Source organism: Vigna umbellata, chromosome 8 (genome assembly GCF_029865625.1).
Source record: "Vigna umbellata cultivar VRB3 chromosome 8, Vumbellata_1.0, whole genome shotgun sequence".
Taxonomy (NCBI): Eukaryota; Viridiplantae; Streptophyta; class Magnoliopsida; order Fabales; family Fabaceae; genus Vigna; species Vigna umbellata.
The window spans coordinates 30,283,874-30,309,023 of record NC_142172.1 but is presented as its reverse complement, the minus strand read 5'-3'; the positions used below and the strand labels follow the sequence as shown (position 1 = coordinate 30,309,023).

Below are 25,150 nucleotides of genomic sequence, written 5' to 3'. Positions count from 1 at the left end.
TCTTAATGGGATTTATTTAATGTGATAGTTAATGTTTTTGTCTTCAATGTAAATTAAGAAAAATATAAAAGTAAGGTTTAAATACTCTTGTGTGTAATGTGAAATTTATTTATTTTTTGTGGTCTTAATTTTTGTAATTTATGTTTAATTTAATCTTTTTTTTTTATGATATTGTCTAAATTGTTAATGCATATGAGTAATGTGTATCATATGTTAGTTTGTAATTTTTTAAAAAAATTTAAAGTTTTTTTTTATAATTTTTATTATTTATTTTAGATTTTTTTCTTAATTTAAAAAAATTGTTTCTTGTTAAATCAATATTGAATCACATGACAATGACAATATACTATGTGTCAAACTTTTTGTTATTTTTTGTTCAATTTAATTTCAAATTTTTATTTTTCTTCAGTTCAGTCTCAATTTTAAATTTTAGAAGAAAAATTTTCATTATCTTTAAAGTTGATGAAAAATTATTCATTATTTTAAAATTAGAAAGAATTTTTTAAATTAGGAGGAAATTTCTTCGTTATTTTTAAAATTATAAAAAAAATTCTTTGTTATTTTTAAAATTAGAAAAGGGAAATTATAGTTTATTTATAAAATTAGAACAAAATTCTAATTTATTTTTAAATTGGAATAAAAATTCTTTATTATTTTTAAAAGTAGAAGAATTTTTAAAAATAAAAATTCTTCATATTTTTAAACAAACTCTAATCCTATTTTTTATATGTAAAAAAAATAAACATAAATTTAATAATTATATTTCAATATTAGAGTTGGTTTAAAAAAAGTTAATAAAAATGTGAATTTTAGTAAAAATTAAATTTAATATTAATTTAGAGAAGAACAAAATTGGAATTGAATTAAACAAAATTAAAAAAAATTGGGATTAAATTGAATAAAATTTACAAAAATTAAGATTGAATTGAGTATAAGACATTAACATGTGACACTAACATTTTTCACATGTAACATTGACATTGTCACGTGACACAATTGACTTGATATGTGGACAACTTTTTTTCTTTAAATGAAAAAAATCTAAAAATAATTAATAAAAAATTTAAAATAAAAAACACAAATTAACACATGATATACAATGTTCATTTGCCCGCTAATGATTTAGACAATATCATGAAAATAGTTCAAATTAAACAAATTATGAAAATTGGAATCATATTTAATACTTGAAAATAAAAATCTCATAAACAAAGTCGATGAAAATAGAGACCAAAATAATATTTAAACCTAAAAGTAAAGATAAGTTTGTGAAAATTTGTAAGTTATTTAAAAAATATAATATATTTAAAATAAATTACTAAATAATATATTTATAAAATAACTAAAGTATCCTTGTTATTATAAAATAATTTTAGTCAAATGTCAAATTATAATTTATTCTATAAATTTTAATCATTATCAATATTTTTATTATTTGTATTATGTTATAAAGTTATTATTATTGTTATTATTAATTTGATTCTAATTTTATTATTTTTATTATTACAACTGCTATTTTACAATTTTATTATCATTTATAGTTTTTTTATAATTTTATATTATTAATTATTTTATAATTTTATTATTATTATTAGTATTAATATTATTATTTTATAAAATTAATTTTATTGTTATTATGCTTTAAATTTCATTTATTATTATTTTATTATACAATAAGTAATTATATTAGATTATAAATAACCCAATTTACGCTATTTAATGTAACAACTGATTATGTTATGTAACTTAATTAACTATATCACGTTGTTATATAATGTAATATATTTTGTTATTGTAGAACTACAATTTAAAGGAATGGGTATATAACTATATATTTTAGGTGATTTTATCCCTTTTTTTTAATTGAGGGAAAACAAAAATAAATAGTATATATTTTCACAAATTATAATATTTTTAAATGTTTCAGTAAAAGTGTTGATTTTAAATGTTTGAGTAAAATTCTCGATTTTAGTTAAACGTTGAAAATAATTAAGTATACGATGCTATAATATTTTGTAAGATAATATCTACAACTCAACAATAAATCATTAAAGATAAAAATATTTTGCTTGTTAAATAATACGATACTATACAATCTTGTTTTACATTTGATAAAACATGAATATACTCAAATGATAGAACTTAAACTTAAGTCAACTTCACTCACATGAAAACATACATACACATATGTTTATTATATGTTGCATGGAATGTTTATTATTACTTCTATCTTCCAACTTAAATAAAAAGCTAAAACTTATTTTCTTCAACATTTCTAAAATGCTAACATGGTAAACTTTGTAAAAATTATCTATTTCATACGATATTGCAATTTAGTAAAATTTAAATAAAGACACATGGTTAAAGAAGAGACACGTACATTCAACTACGAAGATATTATGTAAAGAAAAAAATATTTGTATAAAAGATATTTAATGTTTTATGGTGTGAATTTAATGCATTCTTCACAATTAATGTTGTCATATGTAAAAAGAATATTCAAAAGAGTTAAATATGTTCAATGACTAGAAATGAATTTGTAACAACTATTTTCTTCAGATTTTATATAAAGTTTTTTCACAAAAAAGAAGAAAGAGACGACCTCAACAAACATCTATCCAAACCACCCTTTACCATCTCAACAAATCTTTATCCAACCTCTTGAAGACACTAACCCCATCATTGAACCACCTAAACTAATATTACCATTGTCAATTCAACTTAACAAACCCAACTCTTAAATGGTCACAACCAACCCTTCAAAACAAATGATTCCTCAACCACAACCTTTAGCCATCATATCAATTGATACCTCGTTAAACCTACCTCCTTTACCATTTGACCCAAACTCTCAAGCCCTCATGACCCATGTTCATCATTTGATTGTTGAAAGCAATATGCACTAACAAGCTATAATTTTCGCAATGTTCCAAGCAAACAAGAAAGAATAACAAGCAAAATTTCAAACCCTCCTCAACATCCTAAAAAATGTTTTTGGAAAAACTTTCTTCAAACCTACTCAACCACCTAGCCCAAGCACACGACCCCCCTCTATCTGAGCACTGAATGATGTTGTTTAAGAAGTTTTGTCATCTTAGAGAAGAATAACATACAAGAAATCTAGGAAATTTTATAGATTAGGCTTATGTCATTCACTCTAATAAAGCTTCATTTACTCATATACATTTTTTTATTTATATTCATTGACTTTACTTACATAGGTTTAATTGCTTAGTTGGTCTCCAAATTCAATGGTTAGTGTCAACTTCGTTCCCCTTTTTAAAAAAGGCTCAATTTCGTCCCCACTTTGTATAATTGCACCAATCAAGTCCATTCCGTTAATTTTGTAGAAACGGAGTTAACTCCGTGGTAATGTGACAAAGAAGTCTGCATTTTTCTCTCTCTCATCTGCTCCTCTGTTCCTTTGACATGCACCATTCAATGCTATAGGGGGGAGGGTGAATGGTGTTTTTAAAACTCTTTTCACAAAACAACGTCTAATGATTTATAAGGATAATATATGAGTTATAAAATGTTTAGACATTGGTCTTTTCATAGATAAGTGAATGGAAAATGTTTTGGATAGGAAAGTAATAAATCACATATTTTTATACTGGTTCACATAACATAAGCTACATCCAATTCTCCATTACAAACTCTTAAGGGGTTTCACTAATCTTTTCAAAGATTACATGAGTTTTTCCTCTCTGGGATCTCATTGAGTATTCTCACCACTCCTAGTTACAACAAACATTAACACCACTCCTAGTTACAACGAGTATTACCACCACTCCTGATTCCCTAATCAACACGACTAGAGCTAGTTTAGCCTCTCTAGGATATTATCCTAGAAAACTGTCTAGACGTTCAACTCAACTTGAGCCAAACAACCAAGTATTTAAGTTCTCTTTAGAACTTGCAACAAATTCTCAAATAGATTTTCTACAAGGTATAGACTAATAACTCTCAGCAAAACGATATATGTTCAAATACAATCTATAACACTAGAAAGTGTTACTCTCTTTATAAAGATTTTTCTCTCAAAAGATATTGATAGTTAAATGATATAAGAGCACCTTAAGCTTTTCTCTCTTTTCGCATTGTTATTCTTCTTATGTTATCTTTCTGCCATTTTTCATCAACAAAATCTTCTCTTCAAGTTTTTTTTATATGTATGTAGCTTCTCTTGAAAGATGATCGTTAGACTAAGAAGTTTACTACTGAAGAGTTGGTAGCCTTTCGATGTGAAGTTTGACTTTAGTATACTCTGTAAGGTTCAAAGCTTTTTCTTGTAGCCTCAAGCGAAATTTGAGCTTATATGATGTGACAGAGCAAATGATTTCAAGGAAACAATCTCATAATGTTATTCTTCTCTCACAATATCTTTTTCTTGGGTGTTATGATTCTGATCATATCTTCCAACTTTATATCAAGAAGCAAAATATATAAGCATCGAAGTACTTTTTCGTACATGCATTAAATATTTTGAACATTCATAAGCGTTAAGCAATGTAGCATGTTCAAGACATTTTATCATTTGTCATTTTATTAATAAATGCATCATTTGGTAAGACAAATCACATGTATATTCATCAGATGATATTATCATGAAGTGCTTTCAAAGGCTAAAGTGTTTTAATGGACATTCATTAGACGATGTTTTCTCTAGAAATCTTTGTTTAACATAACACTGTAATGAATGAAAATTTTCTTTTAAAATTAGTAAAGAGATATTATTATGCTTTGATAAGAAGCTAGCTTATTTTGTTCATACAGTCTATTGAGAGATTTCGATAAGATACATTTTCTTTTAAACGTTGTTTATGATTTTCTACTTCATTTAAATAGTTTGGTCTAAAAAGCATTACTTCAACTCTTGCCTTCAGACGTTATAAAACACTTCTTCATTAGACATTACTATTTTAAAACACTTTTCTTACACAATGATATTTCGTTTAATGTTTTTTCTTAAACTTCAAAACTTGGGTTACTTTAGACGGTCTATTCTCTAGACGATTTTGTCTTAACAAACCTAAAAAAAAAGAAACATGATAATAAAATAAAACTTGAGGAGAACAAAGTCGGCAACATCAAAGAATTTAAAACCCAACAAATACTAAGTCTTCTCCAACTTAAGATAAAATAAGCAATAAAGCTAGACGGAGAACAAAGTTGGCAACATCAAAGAAAGTTATGTCTGAAGTTGGCAGCCATGCCCAAAGTCGGTAACGTTAAAGGAAGATGGCAGCATAGAAAGTAAAATCTACCCGAAGTCGGCAACACTAAAGCAAATATTTCCGAAATATACAGTCCTAAAACAAAGCCAGCCTAGGGACGACATCACCAAACAAAGCCTGTCTAGAGATGGCAACACCAAGTAGAGACTGCCTAAAGTTGGTAGCACAAGACGAAATGACTATTCCCAAGCAGCTTAATGAGCTCGGCTGGATCGGCCACTCAAGGAGCTCGATTGCATTTTCTATTAAGATAACTCAGCCCCAAGCCAGATTACTTAGAAAGCTCGACTAGATTAGCCACTTAAAGAGCTCAACCTCAAGACCAATCCACCTATAAAGCAAGATTGAATGGCCCAACTATATTATAAAAACTCGACCGAATGTTTAATCCATTTGCAAACTACACAAGTCGGCCCAAGCCAACTAAAGGGCTGATATAGCCACATATACCTAACCAAACTCCCAAGAATTAGGGGCTCATGTTCCTCCCTAGCCCAATAGGCATATTAAAGAGTGCAACCCAATAAGGCCTTTAAGCCTCTTCATTATGAAGCAGCTCAAACGTAGCCTATTTGGGCCACATTTGCATATTATAACTAAAGGGTGTTGCTCCCTCCACCACCACACCTTTCTTCCTCCACCTCCCCTTTACTATTTTGCCCTTAAATAAAATTTTATTTTTAAAGTTAATTTTTTTAATTTTACCCATTCACAACCTATTCCACTAATAACCTATTTTAGTTCCTCCTAGTAAAATATTTTTCTTTTATTTTAACATTATTTTTCTTCATCTCTTTCTTTTGTCGCGGTGAGATACTACAAGTTGTAAAGGTTGGTGGTAGTGGAAAGAATTATCAAGTAGTCTCCCTCTCGTGGTGCAGTGTCGCTCTCGTGATGCAGTGTCGCTCTCGTGGTGCAGTGTGTGGAGTGGTGCAGTGCGTGTGTTGCTTCCTTAAGATGTGTTTTCGAATAAACCTTCAAATAAAACCCTAAAATAAAAAACGTAACTTTTAAACGGTGACATCCTTCAACGGATGTCAACATCCGTTTAAGGAAAGAACGGATGTCAACATCCGTTTAAGGAAAAAAACGGATGTCAACATCCGTTTAAGGAAGAAACGGATGTCGACATCCGTTTTTTCCTTAAAGGGATGTTGACATTCGTTTTTTTCCTTAAACGGATGTTGACATCCGTTCTTTCCTTAAACGGATGTTGACATCCGTTCTTTCCATAAACGGATGTTGACATCAGTTCTTTCCTTAAACGGACTCCGAGTTACTTTTTAATTTTAGGATTTATTTTATTAGTTTATTCTTTATTTTGGAAATATTTTAATAATTTAATTTAAATGTTTTGATTTATTATTTTTTAATATATTTTTAATGTATTTTAATAATGTAAGGAGAATGAAGAAGAAAGAATCGTATGAGGAGAAGTGAAACGGAGAAGACAAATGGAGTTGTAAAGTAAAACAGAAGACAAATTGTTAAATGAAATTGAGAGATGGAAAGATTGAGTGCAGGGAGTAAAGTAGGAGAACTAGGTTTGGAATAAATTAAAATAATAAAAATAAAAAATTTTAATTTGAGGATATAATTGGAATTAAAAAAAATTGGGGAGGTGGAAGGAGAAAGGTGTGGTGGTGGAGGGAGCAACACCCATAACTAAATCTTCGTAGTTTGGTGTGTTAGTTGTTATTTATCATTCTGTTGTTATTTATTATATTGTTATTATACTCTCCTTATAAGTATTAATTATTCCAATAGGAACATAGGACCACCATCTATGTTGATCCTATAAATATAACTAATATTCTTTGAGAAATACTCGCTCTCACACTCTCTTATAAACACGGATACATACAATTTATATAGAATTTCTAACTCTTTTACAAAAAAGTCTTTTGTAGGTAAATCTCCTCCCTCTTAACCGCAAATAGGTTTTTTTTCAAACAAAAGGAACAATATGATTTAGAATCTTCTCACCTATTTAGAAATCCCCGTTCATAATACTGGTAAAATCAAGTTTGAAAAAGTTAAACGAATCATTTTTCTCAATTGACTCAAACAATGATAACAAAATTATAAGAAAAAGAAAAAACGTACAAGAAATATTTAGAGTGAACAAAAACTTACTGCTTTATTAGAAAATCTAAACTGATAGAATTGATCTTTATCTCCTTATCTACAACGATATGTGATAAAAAAAATATTAGAGAAAAGAGATAAAAAAATTTAACAAAAAGTGAGTGAAAGAGAAATGAAAAACAAAAACCATTACAGTTTAAGCTTTTCAATTTTGAATTAATTTAATAAATATAGTATATTCACTTAATTTAATATTTAATATGTTGAAATTAAATATCAAGAATGTATAAGAATATATATTACTAATAATATTATAAATATTAATCATATTATTTAAATTTTTTACTAAAATCATTATATAAGAAAAAATATTCTTACTTAAATTTATACATTTTTATGTCAGAGTCCTAGGACGTAAAAAAATATCTTTTACTTTGAACTCTTATACATTTGATTTGATGTAAATTTGTGACTTGAATTTCTAATGTGAACTTTTTTTCTTATTTCTTTCTGTATGAAAAAAACTGAGACTTAAGTTTTTTTTTTTTCTATTGACGAAGATTTTTTTTTTGTGTGTGTGGGCCTGTATTGGTGGCTAAAGAAATTCGTTTTTTATTTCTCGTGGATGCAAACTCATGATACAACTTTTTTGTAACATCCCAATATCTCACACTGGATAATTCATAATTTATATATTGTAACATTACATTTACGGTAACATTCCGTAATCTCACACTTAAAGATTTACAGCTGATATATATCTATACATATTTTAAACTCAGATTTCAACTATAAACTTCTAAATATAACTCGAATTCTTCTAACTTATTCTTCAATCTCTTTCTTCATTGGTACTGGATCATACGACATTCCTTCATCTACTCCCGTATAACGAATTATACGATCATCGTACATACCCAAACACAAACAACACAAACAAGTAGGGTGAGCTAACATGCAACACTCATTTATAAAACATGCATAATTGATTTGATATTAACATCATATAATAATTATGTCATACACCCTCAAACCATCATACCATAATTCATATCAGACACTCGTTCCACAATACCCAAAAGACACTCATCCCACAATACCCAAAAAGACACTCATCCCACAATACCCAAAAAGACACTCATCCCACAATACCCAAAAAGACACTCATCCCACAATACCCAAAAAGACACTCATCCGGATGATACGTTGATGAGCGGTCACGGGAGGTTATGCACTTGTGATGACTTCTACTTCTTCTTACAAATACACTTCCAAAATACTTCATACCATTCACAAGGTTAGTCCCCTCACTATGTCCAAAACCGGCACATAGACCAGGACCTCCTGCTCCTCTCACCACATAATTCATCCTTCTCTACTTGAGACTAGATGATTATTAGAGTATCAGGATAACCTCCAACTACAGGACCCTCAACATCAACATATACACAATTACCACATCAATACAGAATCTCTCCACGAGACTCATACAATGCTCACATTCCTCAACTCACATTATACTATTACGAAATCTCCCCATAATACTCATATCATGTTCGGATGCATAAATTCAAATCCAATATAATAAATTACAATCATCACAATTAAAATTCACAATTTCGTATCTACCACAATAACATAAATTCATTCCAACGAGATATATTGCATAATAATTTAACAGTACATAATCTGTTCAACAAGAATTAAGTTAAAAGTTTATCGAGTAGACTTCCAGGAAAGAGAGGTGCGTCACAATGGACAACTTAAGTACCAAGTCTTTCCTTAGCCAAAGTGTTCCTCAACTAGTTTTAACAAATTTCTTATTTACAGATTCAAAATAACAGCATATAATATTGACACAGAAATTCAAGATAAATAAATAGTAAGCATTAACAGTATTCACACATAATTTCAAGACATGAATAGTAATAAAACAGTACTATATCATAACATAAAAGCTTAGAAAGGTTAGCTCCCCTACCTCTATTCCAGACTTCTCTTGCTCTGAATTTGCTTCCCCGAAAACTCTTCAGAACCTTTACTCTAAAATTTCTTCCTACTCCAAAAACTTCCTAATTTCTTCTCTTCTCCTAATTTCTCTCTACTTCTTGGTGCAAAAACTCCATTCCTCTTATCTCTATTTATAGGTAAAAAATTTTACTATTCATTAATTTTTTAATATTATTTATTATTTTAATATTATTTTAAAAATAATATTTTAATGAACAACTTGATCAATCTGATCATATCTCCTTCCATGCTACGTAGGAATTCTTATCCTTCGAAATTTTTTTTTTTTTTTTTGCTATTCACTTTTTACTATTCACTATTCACTATTCACTATTCACTTTTCTTAAAAATTCTGAATAAGTTAAAAATTTGAACCTCTAAAATTACAATAATTTTATATCCAAAAATTTAATTTTTTTCTATCCATAAAATTATTATTACAAATAAAATGGTAAAATTTACTATTATAAATATTTTTCACGAATCTTACATTTTTCATCTTTAATGTGGTATTGAAGAATAAATGAATGATATTTAAATAACATTATAATTATAATGTTGGTAAAATAAATTTTAGAATAGTTTATTTATATGATTTTTTAAAATCCAATTCAGATAAATAATTGTATCTAAAATATGCTAACTTTACAAGATTATCAGTAATTTTGAAATTGTTTAGATTAAAAGTAAAAGATTAACGGTTTGAAAATAGTTTCATAGAATTATTAAAATTGTTGAATGTCTTAATATATTTAATCTTTGATGTAAAATTACATCAAAGTGAAGAAAAATGTGAAAAATAATAATAACACGTAAAAGAAATTATTGTGATTGTGATGAGATTAAACTTTTGATTGTTGGAAATCATAGAAACTAATTTTTAATAATAAAAAGAAAAACACAAGTTTAAGTGTATATGTACATTCTAATATACAGCTGTATATATGTCCAGGCGTTAAATTTTATAATAATTACCGTTTCTTATAATATATTTTTTATGCAAATTATTGAGATTGACCCTTTTATGGAAATAGATTTTTAATGGGAGTCATTCTTCTGGAAGGAAAAACCATTATTCAATCGGTGAATAAGCTATTATTGCCATAAATGGAAATTCCCCTTTTCCTAAAAAAATTAATTTTAATAATTTTTTATTGAAATTATTAATTACCCATAGTTTTATAACATTAAAAACATTAATAATGCAGTGCAGTGTACAGAAGTATATAACATTTGTCTGAGGCTAGGCTCAACATTCAACCTTAATTTAATTTTTGTTGTTTTTGTCTGCTGGTTTTGAGTTGAAGTTTAAAGAAAAGAGAGAAGAGTGTGTGTGGAGAAACAGTGACAGAAAACATGGGAAGAAGTCCTTGCTGTGAGAGATTGGGATTGAACAAAGGGTTTTGGAGTCCTGAGGAAGATCGCATTCTCATCGATCATATCAACACACATGGTCACAAAAATTGGCATGCCCTACCCAGACAAGCTGGTACTGCTTTCTTATTCAATAAAATCTGATTTTTGTTTAATGTTTAATGTTTAATGTTTAATGTTGTCGTTGTTCTTCATGTTTTCTTATCCCTTAATTTAAACAATAGGGCTTTTGAGGTGTGGGAAGAGTTGCAGACTCAGGTGGATAAATTATCTTAGGCCAGATATTAAACGAGGCAATTTTACAAAAGAAGAAGAAGACATGATAATCCAGTTGCATGAAAACCTGGGGAATAGGTAAAAGTTTTTTAATCTTAACACTATATTATTACTGATATACTTCAAATTTTGGGTTGAAACCTGAAATATTTTATAGAATTTGATATCGATTGTTTTTTGGGTGTTCTTTTTCTAAAGACTCAACCATAAAAATTAGATGGGTGTGAATTTTTTTTTATGGAATGTTGGTTTAGATAAACTGAGTTTTTCTCACAACAATTTGAATTGATTTAATTTAGAATAAAAAATTTCTTAGAATATGGTTTTATTTTATTGGATTTAAACTTTATTTTAAAGGTCTTAACTCATGGTTAGAGGTGATAAGAACGATGGTTTGACTCCAAAAACTGTGCACTACACGAGAAAGAAGAACAGAATTTAATTTAATTTTTCAAATCTTTTAAAACATTAAAAAAAAGCATCTATAAGAAAGATCTAAATTTTCTTGAATTATTTCTCTTGCATGAAATTAAGATGATATATGCATGGTGTAAAAAATGAAATAAAGTAACAGAGGTGAGAAAAAAAAAAGTGTTTCTGATGCAGCATTGATATGTGAAAATATAAAGTGCAGATGGTCAGCCATAGCAGGAAAGTTACCAGGTCGAACAGACAACGAAATAAAGAACCTATGGAACACCCACTTGAAGAAGAGGTTGTCCCACCAAGACAAAGACACGAATCAAAACGAGTCCTTGGTCCGCACACAAATTTCCAAACAACAACAACAACAACCCGTGAATGCTCTTCCCACAGATCATGTCATCGGAACCACAGACGAAAAAAAGGCACTGTCATCTCCACAGTGGGCAAGCAGTGACGTGTCAACCCTCACCACTTCTACCACCAGTGACAGCAGAGACCACAGTGCTACTGCTATTGATCATCAACACCGCTTGCCCGTGAAGCCTGAATCGCTCGATGATGATTTCTGGTCTCAAGTTCTCTCACCTGGTAAGTCCGGCGACACCGCCAGTTTTCCGGCCACCGGCGCGGGTCACCGGGACTTCCAATGTTCACTCTCTCCGTTGTTGACTTCCAAAGGAGTGCATGCGTCAAGTGCGTACGATAATGTCAACTTTTGGTACGATGTGTACATGGGAGAACAAGAATTACGAGATTTCTGATGGTTTATGTTAGAGATATTTCAACTGAACATGTTAATTAGTTAGTTATAGGTATATGTTTTGCTACCTTTTGAACTTTTGGACTTGAGGATGAGTTTCTGAGCTTGTGGACTTGATCAGCTTTGGTGGATAAATTTGAGTACTGAATGGATGAAAGTAATTTGAATAAGACATCTCAAATTAGTTGTAGAATTATAATATGAGAAATAGTAATTTCACACCCTTGTTAAAAATAAATATATTTGACAATCTTGTTTCAATAATGTAATTATATATATTAAAATTTTAAATTAAAAAATTACATTAATATAGTTAAAATGTTATTACTTTAGGTTGTAATATATGAATGTATTTTATCTTGTATAGTATAACCAAACTTATAATATTGAGTAAAAAGAATTTAATGCATATTTTTCTAATAATGAATATTCAAACAATAATTTTGTATGACAAACAATTACTTAATGAAATTTGGTTTAAACCCTCGGTTGGTCCTCGTATTTATATGGAAATCTCAAATGGGTCATCGTTTTTTTTCGGTCTCAATTGGGTCATATTTTTTGTAAAAATGAGCCAATTTTACCCTAACCGTTAAATGCTTTCAGACGGCGTTAAGTTTAGCTGAACTGTATTTTATATTTTGATGGCGTGGCATTGTTCATTAAAATTGAATGACTGATGTGTTTTAAAATTGTTCACGTCATATCTCAAATCAACTTCTTCTTCTGTCTCACCACTTTCTCTCTCTCCCATCTCTTCCAACGCTCAAAAGTTGCAATCTTTCTTTGTTTTTTCCTCTTCTACTTCATCTTTCAACTTTTCCAGTCCTTTTCCATTGTTTTCCATTCTACAATGACACCACACTGCAACAAAAACCATTTTGATATCAAAACAACAAAACCCAATTAAAACCCAAAATTCACGAGACATAAAAAACATTGTTATCTTTTTTAGAAAAATTGAAATTGGAATTGAATGGATTTAGAAACTACAGAGGCGCGAGAATGGCAGTTAGATCAAGACTGAAATTTCACAATTTTAGCTCGACTTGCTAGTCAAAGGGAAAAACTTCAGATTTCTTTATGATAAAAAACCCTGAAATTTCTCTCAAAGTTTTTCTTTTTAATCTGTGGCGCCACGTTTATAGGCAAGACGATGCTAGGGCTCCTTCACAAGCAACCCTCTGATCAAATCTCTGGCAGCAAAGCTAACAGTTGGAGATTCTGGAAATCTTAGAGGCTCACCAATTACATTGAACAGAGTTGCACGGTTTGTAGGACCTTTGAATGGTGTTCTACCAAACAGAAGCTCATACAGGAATATCCCAAATGTCCACCAGTTCACAACACTTCCATGCCCTTCACCCTTGATGATCTCTGGGGCCAAGTACTTGTGTGTTCCAACAAAGGACATTGATCTTGCATTTGTTGGCTCGGCAATTAGCTCAGGAAGAGGGGTCACCTGGTTGTGCACATCATTCTTTGGTTTAGACTTTTTGTCTTTCTTGGATTTTCTGGATAGAAAGCGCAGTGTGAAGCACACAGTGTGAAGCGCATAAACGGCGGAATCCTTGTGCATCCACGGGAGGAGTCTGCATCAGTGATTGGAGAAAGAAGAAGCACTGTAGCCACGGAGATCATTCAATTAAATTCAATTAAATGCATAATGCCACATCATCAAAGCAAAAAATACAGCTCAACCTAATTTAACGCCGTTTGGAACAACTTAACGGTTAGGGTAAAATTGGCTCATTTTTACAAAAAATATGACCCAATTGAGACCGAAAAAAAAAACGATGACCCATTTGAGATTTCCATATAAATACGAGGACCAACCGAGGGTTTAAACCATGAAATTTTATCCTATATTGTATTTGATGGATTGTAACTGAAGTATTATAAATGAACCATTTACTTGTTTAGAGCTTTTTAAAAACATTCTTACAATAATTCTCATTCCCAAGTTAATGTGGATAATACATGTAGTAATGTAAAGAAATAAGAGAAAAAGAGATACAAAGTATTGTCACAGTAGTTTGTCTGACAACACATATACTACTGCTGCAAAGTACAAACAACTTCTTCTTAAATGCTTTTATATATAGATTCTAAAGAGTTGCAATCCCTTCTTTAGTCATTGACCAACTTGAACTCTTTCAAATGTCATTCTTACGCATGATGAGTTTGATTGTTAATCATGCATTAAATGCAATTCAAGCATCATTAAATACTCTTTCCTTTTTTATATAAATCTAAATAGCTAGATGAACTTATTTTTTTTAAAGAATGTGTCTTTGAATTTGTCTAAAGTACAGTGTTGTATAAAAAGAATGATTTTTTTCTAGAATTGGCAATGTTTATATCAAGGCGTTTCTGAAGAAAGCAACTTTAGCTCAACTCAAGATATCTTGATGCAGATTAATCTTGAGTGCATATTATCTAGACAAATGAATGCAGCGAACATTCTCTACAATATAAAATAAACCTATATATGTTTGTGTAACATGAGATTAGCTTAAATCTATATGTTTGTACATATCCATGCTTTACATGAGATTAGCTTAAATCTATATATAGTGTATTGTTTGTACATATCCATTCTTTATCAAATGTAAAATGAGGTACGGTGCTTGTATCATTTGACTTACAAAATGCTTGTGTTACATTTTTCTTTTAAGTTAAAACTATCTTCTTATATAGGAAGCATGACCATGTTTACAAACAAAACATGTCCATGTTTTATATTTGGTTGTTTTCATCACTTAATCAAAATCATGGATGTTAGACTTTTTCTTTAACAAGGATCAACCTTTTACACCTTTGCAAAAGATCGTCATCCAGTACTTTCTTTTGTTAAATATATATATATATATATATATATATATATATATATATATATATATTTGCATTTATGAAATATCATTATAAAATATACCTTTAATTGCCCATCAAGAACACATCATTAGTTCCTTTAATGACCTGCTTTGTATTTCTTGGAACAATGCTTTTTTTTATGACTTCCGGACAGGTTTTGAGATTATTTTCTTTATGTGGCGTTTTGGAAAGGGTGCATCGTTTCGTTCGAAGAATGTTAATGCTTTTCTTTTTAAAGTAGCTTGTCTCCTTTTTAGCATTTATGCCTCATCGAAATCCTGAGAGCATACTTACTTTCATCTTCTCCTTTCATATTCTTCAATTTGTCATCCTTTTCTTTTGTCAATCTAGGTATATTTTGAAATAGGGTGTCAAAAAATGAAAATAACTTATGGAGATGAATCCCAATGTGCTCTCTCTAATTGGGGGAAAAGCCCACATCATCTATGAAATAGGGGGCCTAACAGCATAATACACCAAGAACGAGTAATGACTATCGTCCACGCATTTTTTTTTCCATCAAAACTACTGCCTACACAATAAGTATAAAACTAGCAGTTACAAAAACTTGCTACTAACTACATGCATAATTTTCCTAAATTTCTCAAATTCTACTTTAATAGGTGTAGTTCCCAAAAATTCAAATTCGGCAGTTTTTTACATCAGCAATAAGGTGAAACTGAAACTCCAAGCCATATGGAGAGAAAGACAGCCTTACATATGCAATCAGACAAGAGCCCCATTACCTACCATATTTGACATAGAAAAGGAAGAGGGTCATTCCTGCATGGAGAACAGCGGCAACAATGGAGACGCAATGGCAGAATAAAAGAGCTTGGGTTACATGTTTAGCTGGTGGAGATTCAGATCACAACAGAGATAAGAGGTGGCGTGAGTGACACTGGAAGAATCATGACTAAGATGGCGTGACGTTGGGATTTGGGGAGTTAGTACACCAAATGGCATAATTGGAGAGACACAAGGCCGCTGAAAGAGGGGGAAGTGGCAAGGCAGAGGTATAATAGCATCTGCCATAGCACCTGAAGATAGAGGGCAGGTGAATTTACCGTGCACAAAATTGGAAAAACAGACGATGGATAATGAAGGAAAAGGAGATTTGTACAATGCATTGCTTTATAATGCCTTATCTACAGTAACCCCACACAAGCTCTGAATATCCAATCGTCCAATATAGAATTATAGATGATTCCATGCTGTAATTGAAGGAGCATTAAGAAAAACTATGCCGCTAAGACCTTTAAACAAACTAAGCTGAAATCACCAATAATCCCGGCAAGAACAATTCCCTGAATTAATATGATGAAACCTGGTGGCATCTCTCACAACTAATTCACGACCAGTTACTATTGAGACTCGTTTTGCAAAATCATGGCTGTCTTTGCATGATCGTGTATTTCTGAATACCATAATAGGGGTCTCAGCTGCGGTGCAAATGAGACCATAGGCTATAGCCAGTCTCTCACTATGACCAAGAAGCTGCTCTTTGCGTGCAGTAAAGTCAGATAGAGCATCCTCTTCGTTGAGAAGGCACTCTCCATCCGTTTTTAGAGAAAAAAATGAGTTCTGTAAATTTTGAGTATATTTGTTCTGTTTGAGGATAGTGTCTGTCCCCTACCACAAAACGGTGGACTTTACCCTTTACCCTTTACCCTTTACCCTTTACAATAATCCAGCTGTAACTGACTTCCTTCCTCAAGTTCCTTTCAGTCATCATCTTCCTAAATTAGACTGCCTCATCCCACTTCCCAGCCAAAGCATACAAGTAGAACATGATCACATAAGTAGCAGAGTCTAGCCGGTCCAGGAGAAAGATGTTGTCAGCTGCAATCATCCTGTTGATAATTTATAAGAAAGCATAATTTACTTAATTGAGAATAGGAATAAACAGAAATGAACGAGAAGGAATAATAAAGGATTCTACCTCTCCTTGATCCGGCGAGTCAGACCAAATGTTAGGTTTCTTGGGAACAAGAAGCCGAAAACGTTCAGAGTTTCCACCCACAAACACCAGTGCTGATAATCTCACTGGAAAACAATCTTATTATTCCAACAAAAGCAAAGTACACAAAAACCACCAAGGGAGAATGTTTCCCTTCACACAGGATGTCACTAATCCTGTCCAGCCTCTTCAAATACAAAAACCGTACCTTCTAAAAGACACCACCCCTCCTATATATAGTCTTCCCCCTAAGGAGACTTACAACAACCCAAACCACCTAACCACTAACAACCTATGTTTTAGTTTTAACCACCTTCCTCCTAACATAAACCCTCATAGTCCTATCAGGATGTAAATACTATTTGACCTTTTAACTGCATGTGTTATTATGTTTCATTCATTCTTTAACTTTTTGTATCTCAAACAAACAGTGTTGTGGAATCTGCACGTGACAGAGGGAATGGAATATGCATGGGGTTGGATTGGGATTAGCAATATCGAAAGAAGGCACAAAGGGATTTCGTTCCATCATAACCATCTCAATCCTAATCAAGATTCTGATAAGAAGAATAAGGAATTTGGCACAACAAAGGATGACCTCAAAGTTGTTGGTGTTGAACCTAGAATAAAGAAACCATCTTAATCCAGGTACCACTTTAGATGCTCAAGTTAATGACATTAGTGCAAAGGTGTCTGGAAAGACAGAAAACTGGCATGGGAAAAAGTTGCATGAAGTTGAGCTAATAGTGAAGCAAATTAGAGCAGCATTTAGAAAGAAAAATACATGGCTGCAAAAGAGAGAGTCAATCCACCTTTATATATACCCAGTCAAATGGAGTCACTCAGAGGTGTTAGAGATGGTGGAGAACTTGACTTGATGCAGGATGATCATCTTAGAGATACTGTCTTTCAAATCGTGGGGTTTGTGAATTGTATCGTATCATGTGATACACACTATATACTTACTAAAGGTTTGAATCATCACTTTTGGTTTTATCCCTCAAACTGGTACACACTTGAGCAACTGTAGATCTAGACACTCAAGAATGCAATCAACAATCCACTCTAGCAAATCCAATAACGAATAAACTCTGCAATCTTATTGCTTCTCTAGTTTTGACACACAATTTGTAACAACTAGCTCAGTATGATCTTGTCTAAAAGGATTAGACAACTGACATGGTTAGACGACTCAGTAATTACAAGCAATAGATCATACATATAGTACATGAAGATGAGACGACTAGTCTTGTATGGTTTATTGAAGCATGTACAGTTTGTATGTTTCGACCTATGGGGTATTCGTCTAGCGATCACCTAGTTCTGTATTAGAAGTATTATTCACGTGTCTTCATATCTGATTATAGGTGTGTTTCATGCTTGGTCAATTATAATGAAATTGCACTATAAATAGGACCTTATAACCTTTGTATTATTCACGTGTCTAGCGATCACCTAGTTCTGTATTAGAAGTTTTGTATTAGGTTAACTTTGGAGTTGTATAATGTTTTAGTTGTCTTGAGCGAGAGTTTATTATGAGAAATAAACTTCTAAGTTGTAATCTTTGTGATAGTATTTTTTTCTTCGCGGACATAGATTAAAATCCATTGACACTTCAGTTGTACCACATCAATCTTGTTTGTGCTTGTTCTTCTTGTTTTCTCTAGTGCACCTTCTATAGCACTTGCGGTGTGCTCTACTTTTCTTAGTTATTTGTGTGGTAGACTATTCTTAGTGAATTTGTGAGCTATTCCACAACAAAATTCTTCTAATATGACATTATGATTTGTTGAAATCTTAAAAGATACCAAGACAGTTTGAAAGGATTTTGCAGCCTCCACCATACAAACCAAAAATAGGGAGAAAGGAAGCAACAATTAAAAGTTTGCTTATCAACAAATAATGTTAGCTTGCCAAGCACCTATATGAAACTGGATCAACGATATAAGAACAAATGAACTAATTTGAGTTTACACTCAAATATCACAAATAACTACAGTTTGAATAAAGCAACTACAAACTCCTATACCAGAAATTACCCAAAATATTTGAAGCGCAGTTTGAATAAAATCAATTCATATCAAGTAATAAAGCTAGAATGAAGAAGAAAACCATTCCCCATTGATGATCAAGAAGAATTCCAAGTAGTCTAAGCGTCTATTAGGATGAGACTAAACCATAAGCAGATAAGTATCTAATTCATTCTAAGACCGATAACACTAATGGATCCTTTTTTGTCAACAATGGCTGACAGCAATAGTAGCACGGGGGCTTGATTCATAACACTCACCCTCAAAAACCAACACCCCTGACTTGACGCAAAGACCCTAGAGTTACTCTTCTTAAGATTTGCTCTGCTTCTGCACCACCAACTATAACGTGAAAGCCAAATGTGGGAAACACCAAATCTCCCCATCTTTAACCCATTAATTTCAAGAGACAAAAAGAATACCTACAGAGAGGATCCAACAAAGGAAAAGACATTTCGCAAGCGGGAGAGAGGCGAACGAGAAAGACAAAGATAAAGAGACGTAACTGACAGCAATGTTTTGGAGGGATAGTCGACAACGAAGTTAGGGACATGGAATCATTGGAGATTTAGGAGATTCGGAAATCACTGGTCATATTGGGGGATTGGGAGAATTATAAATGCATAGGAATGAATCGCAATTTGGGGAAAGGAAGCAGCTTCGAAGGCACAAGAAAGTGGAAGGAAAGTTTTGGTGTCAAACTCTTACTAACTTCTTTTCTTTTCTTTTTTTTCCGAATTTTATTTTAGATTTAACTTTATTTATGTATCATTTAATTATCGATGATATAGAATTACTAATTTTTTATAATTATTAATATTTTAATATTTATTATAAACTATTAAACAAATATTAAATATTCTTATAATTTACAACCATAAAAATGTACAAAAATATTAATACAGTTATTCAAGATAGATTATGCAACGATATTTAAACTTAAAATATAAAAGATCACGACATTCTTTACTTCCGTTAAAGACATATATATTAAAGACATATATGACACTTGACATGTCTTCTACTCACTTTAGTAGATGATTATTGTAAGAAAGAAACAACAACAAAAGAAAATATGAAAGGGTAAGCTAATATTCAAAAGAAATATTACCATATCAATTTAAAACATAGAATATATTCAATCATTATATATTACATTTCACATCTCAAATAACATACAAACAAATAAATTTAGACTCAATTTATCTAGATACATGTCTTAACATAGAACTTCAGTGAAAGTATGCACCTGCAATAACATTTATATTCTGGTTATTACCTTACTACTCACGAGGTTAATCTTTCACACCTGAAACCAAAAAATTAGAGTAAAGGCCTCCTACACCTCATTCATCTTTATAGGAGTGGAATGATTGGTGGAATATCAAGATATTCTTTTCTAAAATTTTGTCTATTAAGCATACTTTAATAGTCCACCAAGACATAAAATCTCTCATTAATATTTTTCTCACAATACATATCATCCACAATTACAATCACATTTACAATTAATAAGCATCAATCAATCCAAGTTAAACATAAAATGAATTTATACAAACCACTTAAAACAGTGAGAATAAAAAAATCACATAAAAATTTGCACTAACTTTGTAACAGGGAGCGCTTAGCATTAGGTGTGGCACTCAACACCAAAGGTCTCACATTTTTCTCACGCATAGTGTTCTACCATCATTTAGCCCCACACCATTCACATTTTGGTTTGTTCAGTTATGAAACTAGTGCTTAACGCTATACTAGACAATGTGTAACTTTCATAATTTTACTCTGATTGCAATTGAGACCTACTCAAATGACCAAATTGATATTTTTGACTTAGTGATTAGTTCAAAAAATGTTTAAAAATTAAATTGAATACCAATTTCTCCAATTAAACATAAACTCAATACATCAACTCACTCTAACTTCAACTATTTCCAACCATTTAAAAGCATAATAAATAGGTAGTAAATATTAGATTGCATCAACAACTCATCCAAAATAGTTTAACACTCAATTTAACAATTAAACATACACTATTACAACAACCGATCTTATTCTCATTCAACACAATAACAAATACACTTCAATTTCATCACATCACCTATTATATTTTACAAACCAATTCTAATTCACAATATTCTACTCACACATTAATGATCAAAGACCAGTTCCACCAACACATAATATTCTAACAACTTATACCTAATTAAGATACAATGTTAAAACCACTTATCAACAAAAAAGTCTCATCTCAAAGTTTCGTCTCATGAAAGACTTCAAGTTCAAGTTCAACTTCACGTGAAAAAAAAAAAAAAGTCTCATCCCATGAAAGACTTCAAATTCAACTTCACATATGGAAAAAAAAGATCGATTCTAACATGGAAAAAGTCACCATCCTATTTGATATGATTCAAATAGGTAGAAAAAGGATAAAAATAGATAGAAAAAGAATAAAACTTTTTAAAAAGAGGATAGGAAGTCTTAAAACAAAATTCTAGAAAGATAATGTTATTTTAGATAATAAAAATCGTTACATAAATTTTTATTTATATACTTAAGTTATTTTAACATTTAAAATAATTGACTCGCTCATTATCTAGGCTTTTAGACTTATAATTATTGTCTTATTATTAGACTGATTTTATCTTAAATATTTATTCAATGATTTTATTTTAAATGAGTGGATTTTATGTATTAATTTTTTTTAATTTCTTAATTTTAAATATAAAAATTAGTTAGGTAAATAAATACACGTTTCAACAATAGGTATTTATTATTTATTGATAAAGGTTAGTCTCGATATATTTGATTAATAAAATTGAATCTTTTATATTATAAGTTATAATCATTATTTTTCTTTTTAAAAGACCCATGGTAACGATAAAAATAAAATTTAACAATGAACAACTATCTTATGTTGTAAATCGTAGTTGGTGTTCCACGCATTTTATGATTTTGCTATATTAAATTAAAAATATTCAAAATTAAAACATTTATATATGTTTATATTAAACTGAAAGATAATTTGGTTAGTGCTGGCCTTATTGCCTCAGCAGATGAATTTTATTCAAATATGATAAAACACCAGAATGTTCAAAACATTGCAAAGCTTTTAATTATCTTCCATTTATATTCAGCCCAAGTCTTCCATCGACACCAAAATATTAGGTGATTATATAACCATTTCTTTTGCAATCTCGATCAATTTCAAACTAGTGTTTAATTTTTTAAAATATAAAACTGATTAGAACATGAAATTAGGGATTGTAAACTCGTACATAAACACAATCGAAACTTGTCAAGGAAAAAAAAGAGAAGAAAAACACCAAGGCAAGGAATCAAGACAAAACTAATTGAAATTAATAAAGGCGATTCAAAGGTACATAATCTCTCAGTGTACAGAACCACTCAGATAATAACAAAAGCTTGCTCGGATGGTACATAGGCCATTCTTTTATTTATTTATTTATTATTTATTACTATTATTACTAATTGGACGTTCAAAATTTATTATTATTTCATAAGATGGCCACAGATGCCATATACCATCATGGATATGCTTGCTGCTCAAGATGATTGATCGAGAGAATTTTCAGGGTTGACCAACGGGCCCAAGTTTCCATTGTACTTGAGGTCATGCACTTGACTATGTTTTAGCTTGTAAATATTGGCAAGAACCTCAGCAGGGAATGCCCTGAACGTCTCCTTCAGGTAGCTGGTGACGGCGTTGTCGTTTGTCTTGAACACTACGTACTCAAATCCTTGATCTCCAGCTTCTTCCGCCACCATAAAGTTCTGTGGCACCACCAGCAACTGTCCCTTCTTTAGTTCATCGTCGAACATCACAATCCCTTCGTTGTTCACCACTCTAACTTGTCCTTGCCCTCGGATCACGTATATCACACTGTTTGCATCCATATTCCAATGGGGAGAGTAGATTCCATTCTGCATCGAAATAATGCAAAATATAAGCACAGACATTGTTGCTATAATATGTTCAAATAAGTGACAGACATTGTTTCATTAATATCCAACAAGATATTACTGGTATGTTAAAAAAACAAACAGTTATATGGATGAAGTGAAATACGTACCTTGTAGAGGACAACATACTGGGCACTGAGTCCGAAGTGTTGGAGAGCTGGTAAGCTTTGGCTGTTGAGGTTTTTGATGCGACCGGCTTTAGGGTTGTAGAAGTCAGCGCCTTTAGGGTGAGCAATGTTGAATTGAAGCTTTGAGGAGCAGATTGTTTCATCAAGCCCATTTGATCCATGGGGCTTGTCTTTACTTGGTGTTGTCTCCCATTCTTCGTGTGCTTCTCCTTTTTCTACATCTCCTTCTGGTCTATGTTCTTTCCAACTCTTCTCGTGGCGGGTCTTCTCGTGGCGGGTCTTGTGTCCTTCTCTGTCCTCCGATTCATCTTCCTCTTCCACCCCTCTGTGTCCTTCTCCTTTGGGGCTTGGGGTTGGTCCCCGAGTGCGGCGAGCGCGAGGCTTTTCTTCTTCTCCTCCATCATCACCTTCATCATGATGTCTTGATCGTCTTGGAGGGAGTGGTTCAATTTCTTTTTCCTCCTCTTTGTGTACATGCTTTCGAGGAGGGAGAGGTTCAACCTCCTTTTCCACCTCTTTGTGTACATGCTTTCCATGAGGGTAAGGTTCAACCACTGTTTCCTCTTTTTTGTGTACACGCTTTCCATGGCTTGGTCGCCGTGAAGGACGAGACACAGATTCATCTTCATCTTCATCGTCGTCATCTTCATCTTCATCCTCTTGTTGTCCTTGCCACTTGGGGCTGATCACGCTCAGGCCTTCCTTCAGTTTCACGATCTGCTTCATTTCATCGTCCGGAGAGATAAGCTTGTTTGCTATGTCTTGGTCGATGTTGAGGGCTCGTGCTAAAAAGCGTTTGCCGAAGCCACTGAGCACGTTGCCACCTTCTTCCTCCGCCTGCTGTTGCTGCTTTTCTTTCATTGCCTCTGGGTGCTCTATATCCGGGTTGCCAGCAAGGTAAAACTCCTACAAACCCACCCCTTATAAATTAGCACAGATACAGGATCATATTTGTGAAAGAAAGAAAAATGAAGTTGAGTATAGTAAATCCCACTAGTTAAAGATTACATACTCTGGGACTTTGATCAAGCTGGTTGTCATCACTGGAGGTGTCAAGAAGAGTGACAGTAATAAGAGGTTCATCGCCAGTGTTGAAGATCCAAAAAGGAACACCACGGGGAATCAACATTACGTGACCTTGATCGAACTGACGAATCTTCTGGTGGCTGTCCGATGGCTTTTGCGAACTCGAACTAGATTCCTTCGCCGGCTCCTCATATGTCTCAGCACATCCCGATAATGCAAGTCCGAGTGCTCCCTTTCCTGTAACCCCCACACAAACAAGTTAACCTCTTTAGCCATAATGTGAAGAGAGATAACAGTGTGTGATCCAACACAAACGATGAATATAAATTATAATTACCTTGGATAGCCATGATCATCTGGGAATAAGGTGAGTAAGATGGCATCTGGAAGCCATTACGGTACAGGGTGCGTCTGGTAACAGTGACGCCAGCACATTCCAGCTCAGGGTGTTTAGAACTCCAGGTTTCGACCAAACCACCGTCGGTCTCAACGCGGTGGTCGGGTTTCAGCGCGTTGAGGCTGTTGAGTTGGCAGATGTTGAACCTGTTGGTGCTGGAGCTACCACCAAAGCATGACCAGGCGGAGAGCAGCAGGCAAAGAGAAAGAAGAGAAAGCGTGAAGGGCCTGGCCATTGTGAAGTAAAGGAAGTGTTGAAGGGGTTAGTGAAGTGTAAGGATACAGGGGTTGTGATTTATAGAGCAGAGAAGAAAGTGAGAGAGAGACACGTAAGTGAATATGAGTTACTGAGTTGGTGACATTCTTCACCTTGCATGGCTATGGCTTCCAAATTTGTAACACCTCATAAGCTTGTGGGCTCACCTAGCTTCCAACTTGGCACAGATAATCAATTTGAATTTGAATGCTTCCTTTGTCTTCACGTCTCAAGTCTATCCGCTTCTACCGAGACATTTTTGTTCCTGTATATTGATTATTGCTTACAATTTCTTCTATATATTTAACAAGATGAAAAGTTTGCA

The 25,150-nt window shown here is 32.1% G+C and overlaps 2 protein-coding genes and 1 long non-coding RNA gene across 3 annotated transcripts; 1 reads left to right on the top strand and 2 right to left on the bottom strand.

The window, feature by feature from the left end:
* Positions 1-10,538: 10,538 nt before the first annotated feature.
* LOC124838347 (transcription factor MYB14-like) lies at positions 10,539-12,320 on the top strand. The gene is made up of 3 exons (XM_047313936.2): positions 10,539-10,824; positions 10,934-11,063; positions 11,620-12,320. The coding sequence occupies exons 1-3, from the start codon at positions 10,692-10,694 to the stop codon at positions 12,170-12,172; spliced, it is 816 nt and encodes a 271-aa protein (XP_047169892.1). The 5' UTR covers positions 10,539-10,691; the 3' UTR covers positions 12,173-12,320.
* Positions 12,321-16,123: 3,803 nt separating this feature from the next.
* On the bottom strand, positions 16,124-19,722 carry LOC148194447 (uncharacterized). The gene is made up of 2 exons (XR_015781588.1): positions 16,988-19,722; positions 16,124-16,898 (listed from the first exon to the last, which is right to left on the bottom strand). It is a non-coding gene; the product is annotated as an uncharacterized LOC148194447 (long non-coding RNA).
* A 2,651-nt stretch (positions 19,723-22,373) lies between these two features.
* LOC124838337 (glycinin G4-like) lies at positions 22,374-24,854 on the bottom strand. The gene is made up of 4 exons (XM_047313908.2): positions 24,511-24,854; positions 24,160-24,410; positions 23,130-24,053; positions 22,374-22,980 (listed from the first exon to the last, which is right to left on the bottom strand). Exons 1-4 carry the CDS (start codon positions 24,803-24,805, stop codon positions 22,603-22,605), a joined length of 1,848 nt encoding a protein of 615 aa, XP_047169864.1. The 5' UTR covers positions 24,806-24,854; the 3' UTR covers positions 22,374-22,602.
* Positions 24,855-25,150: the final 296 nt, after the last annotated feature.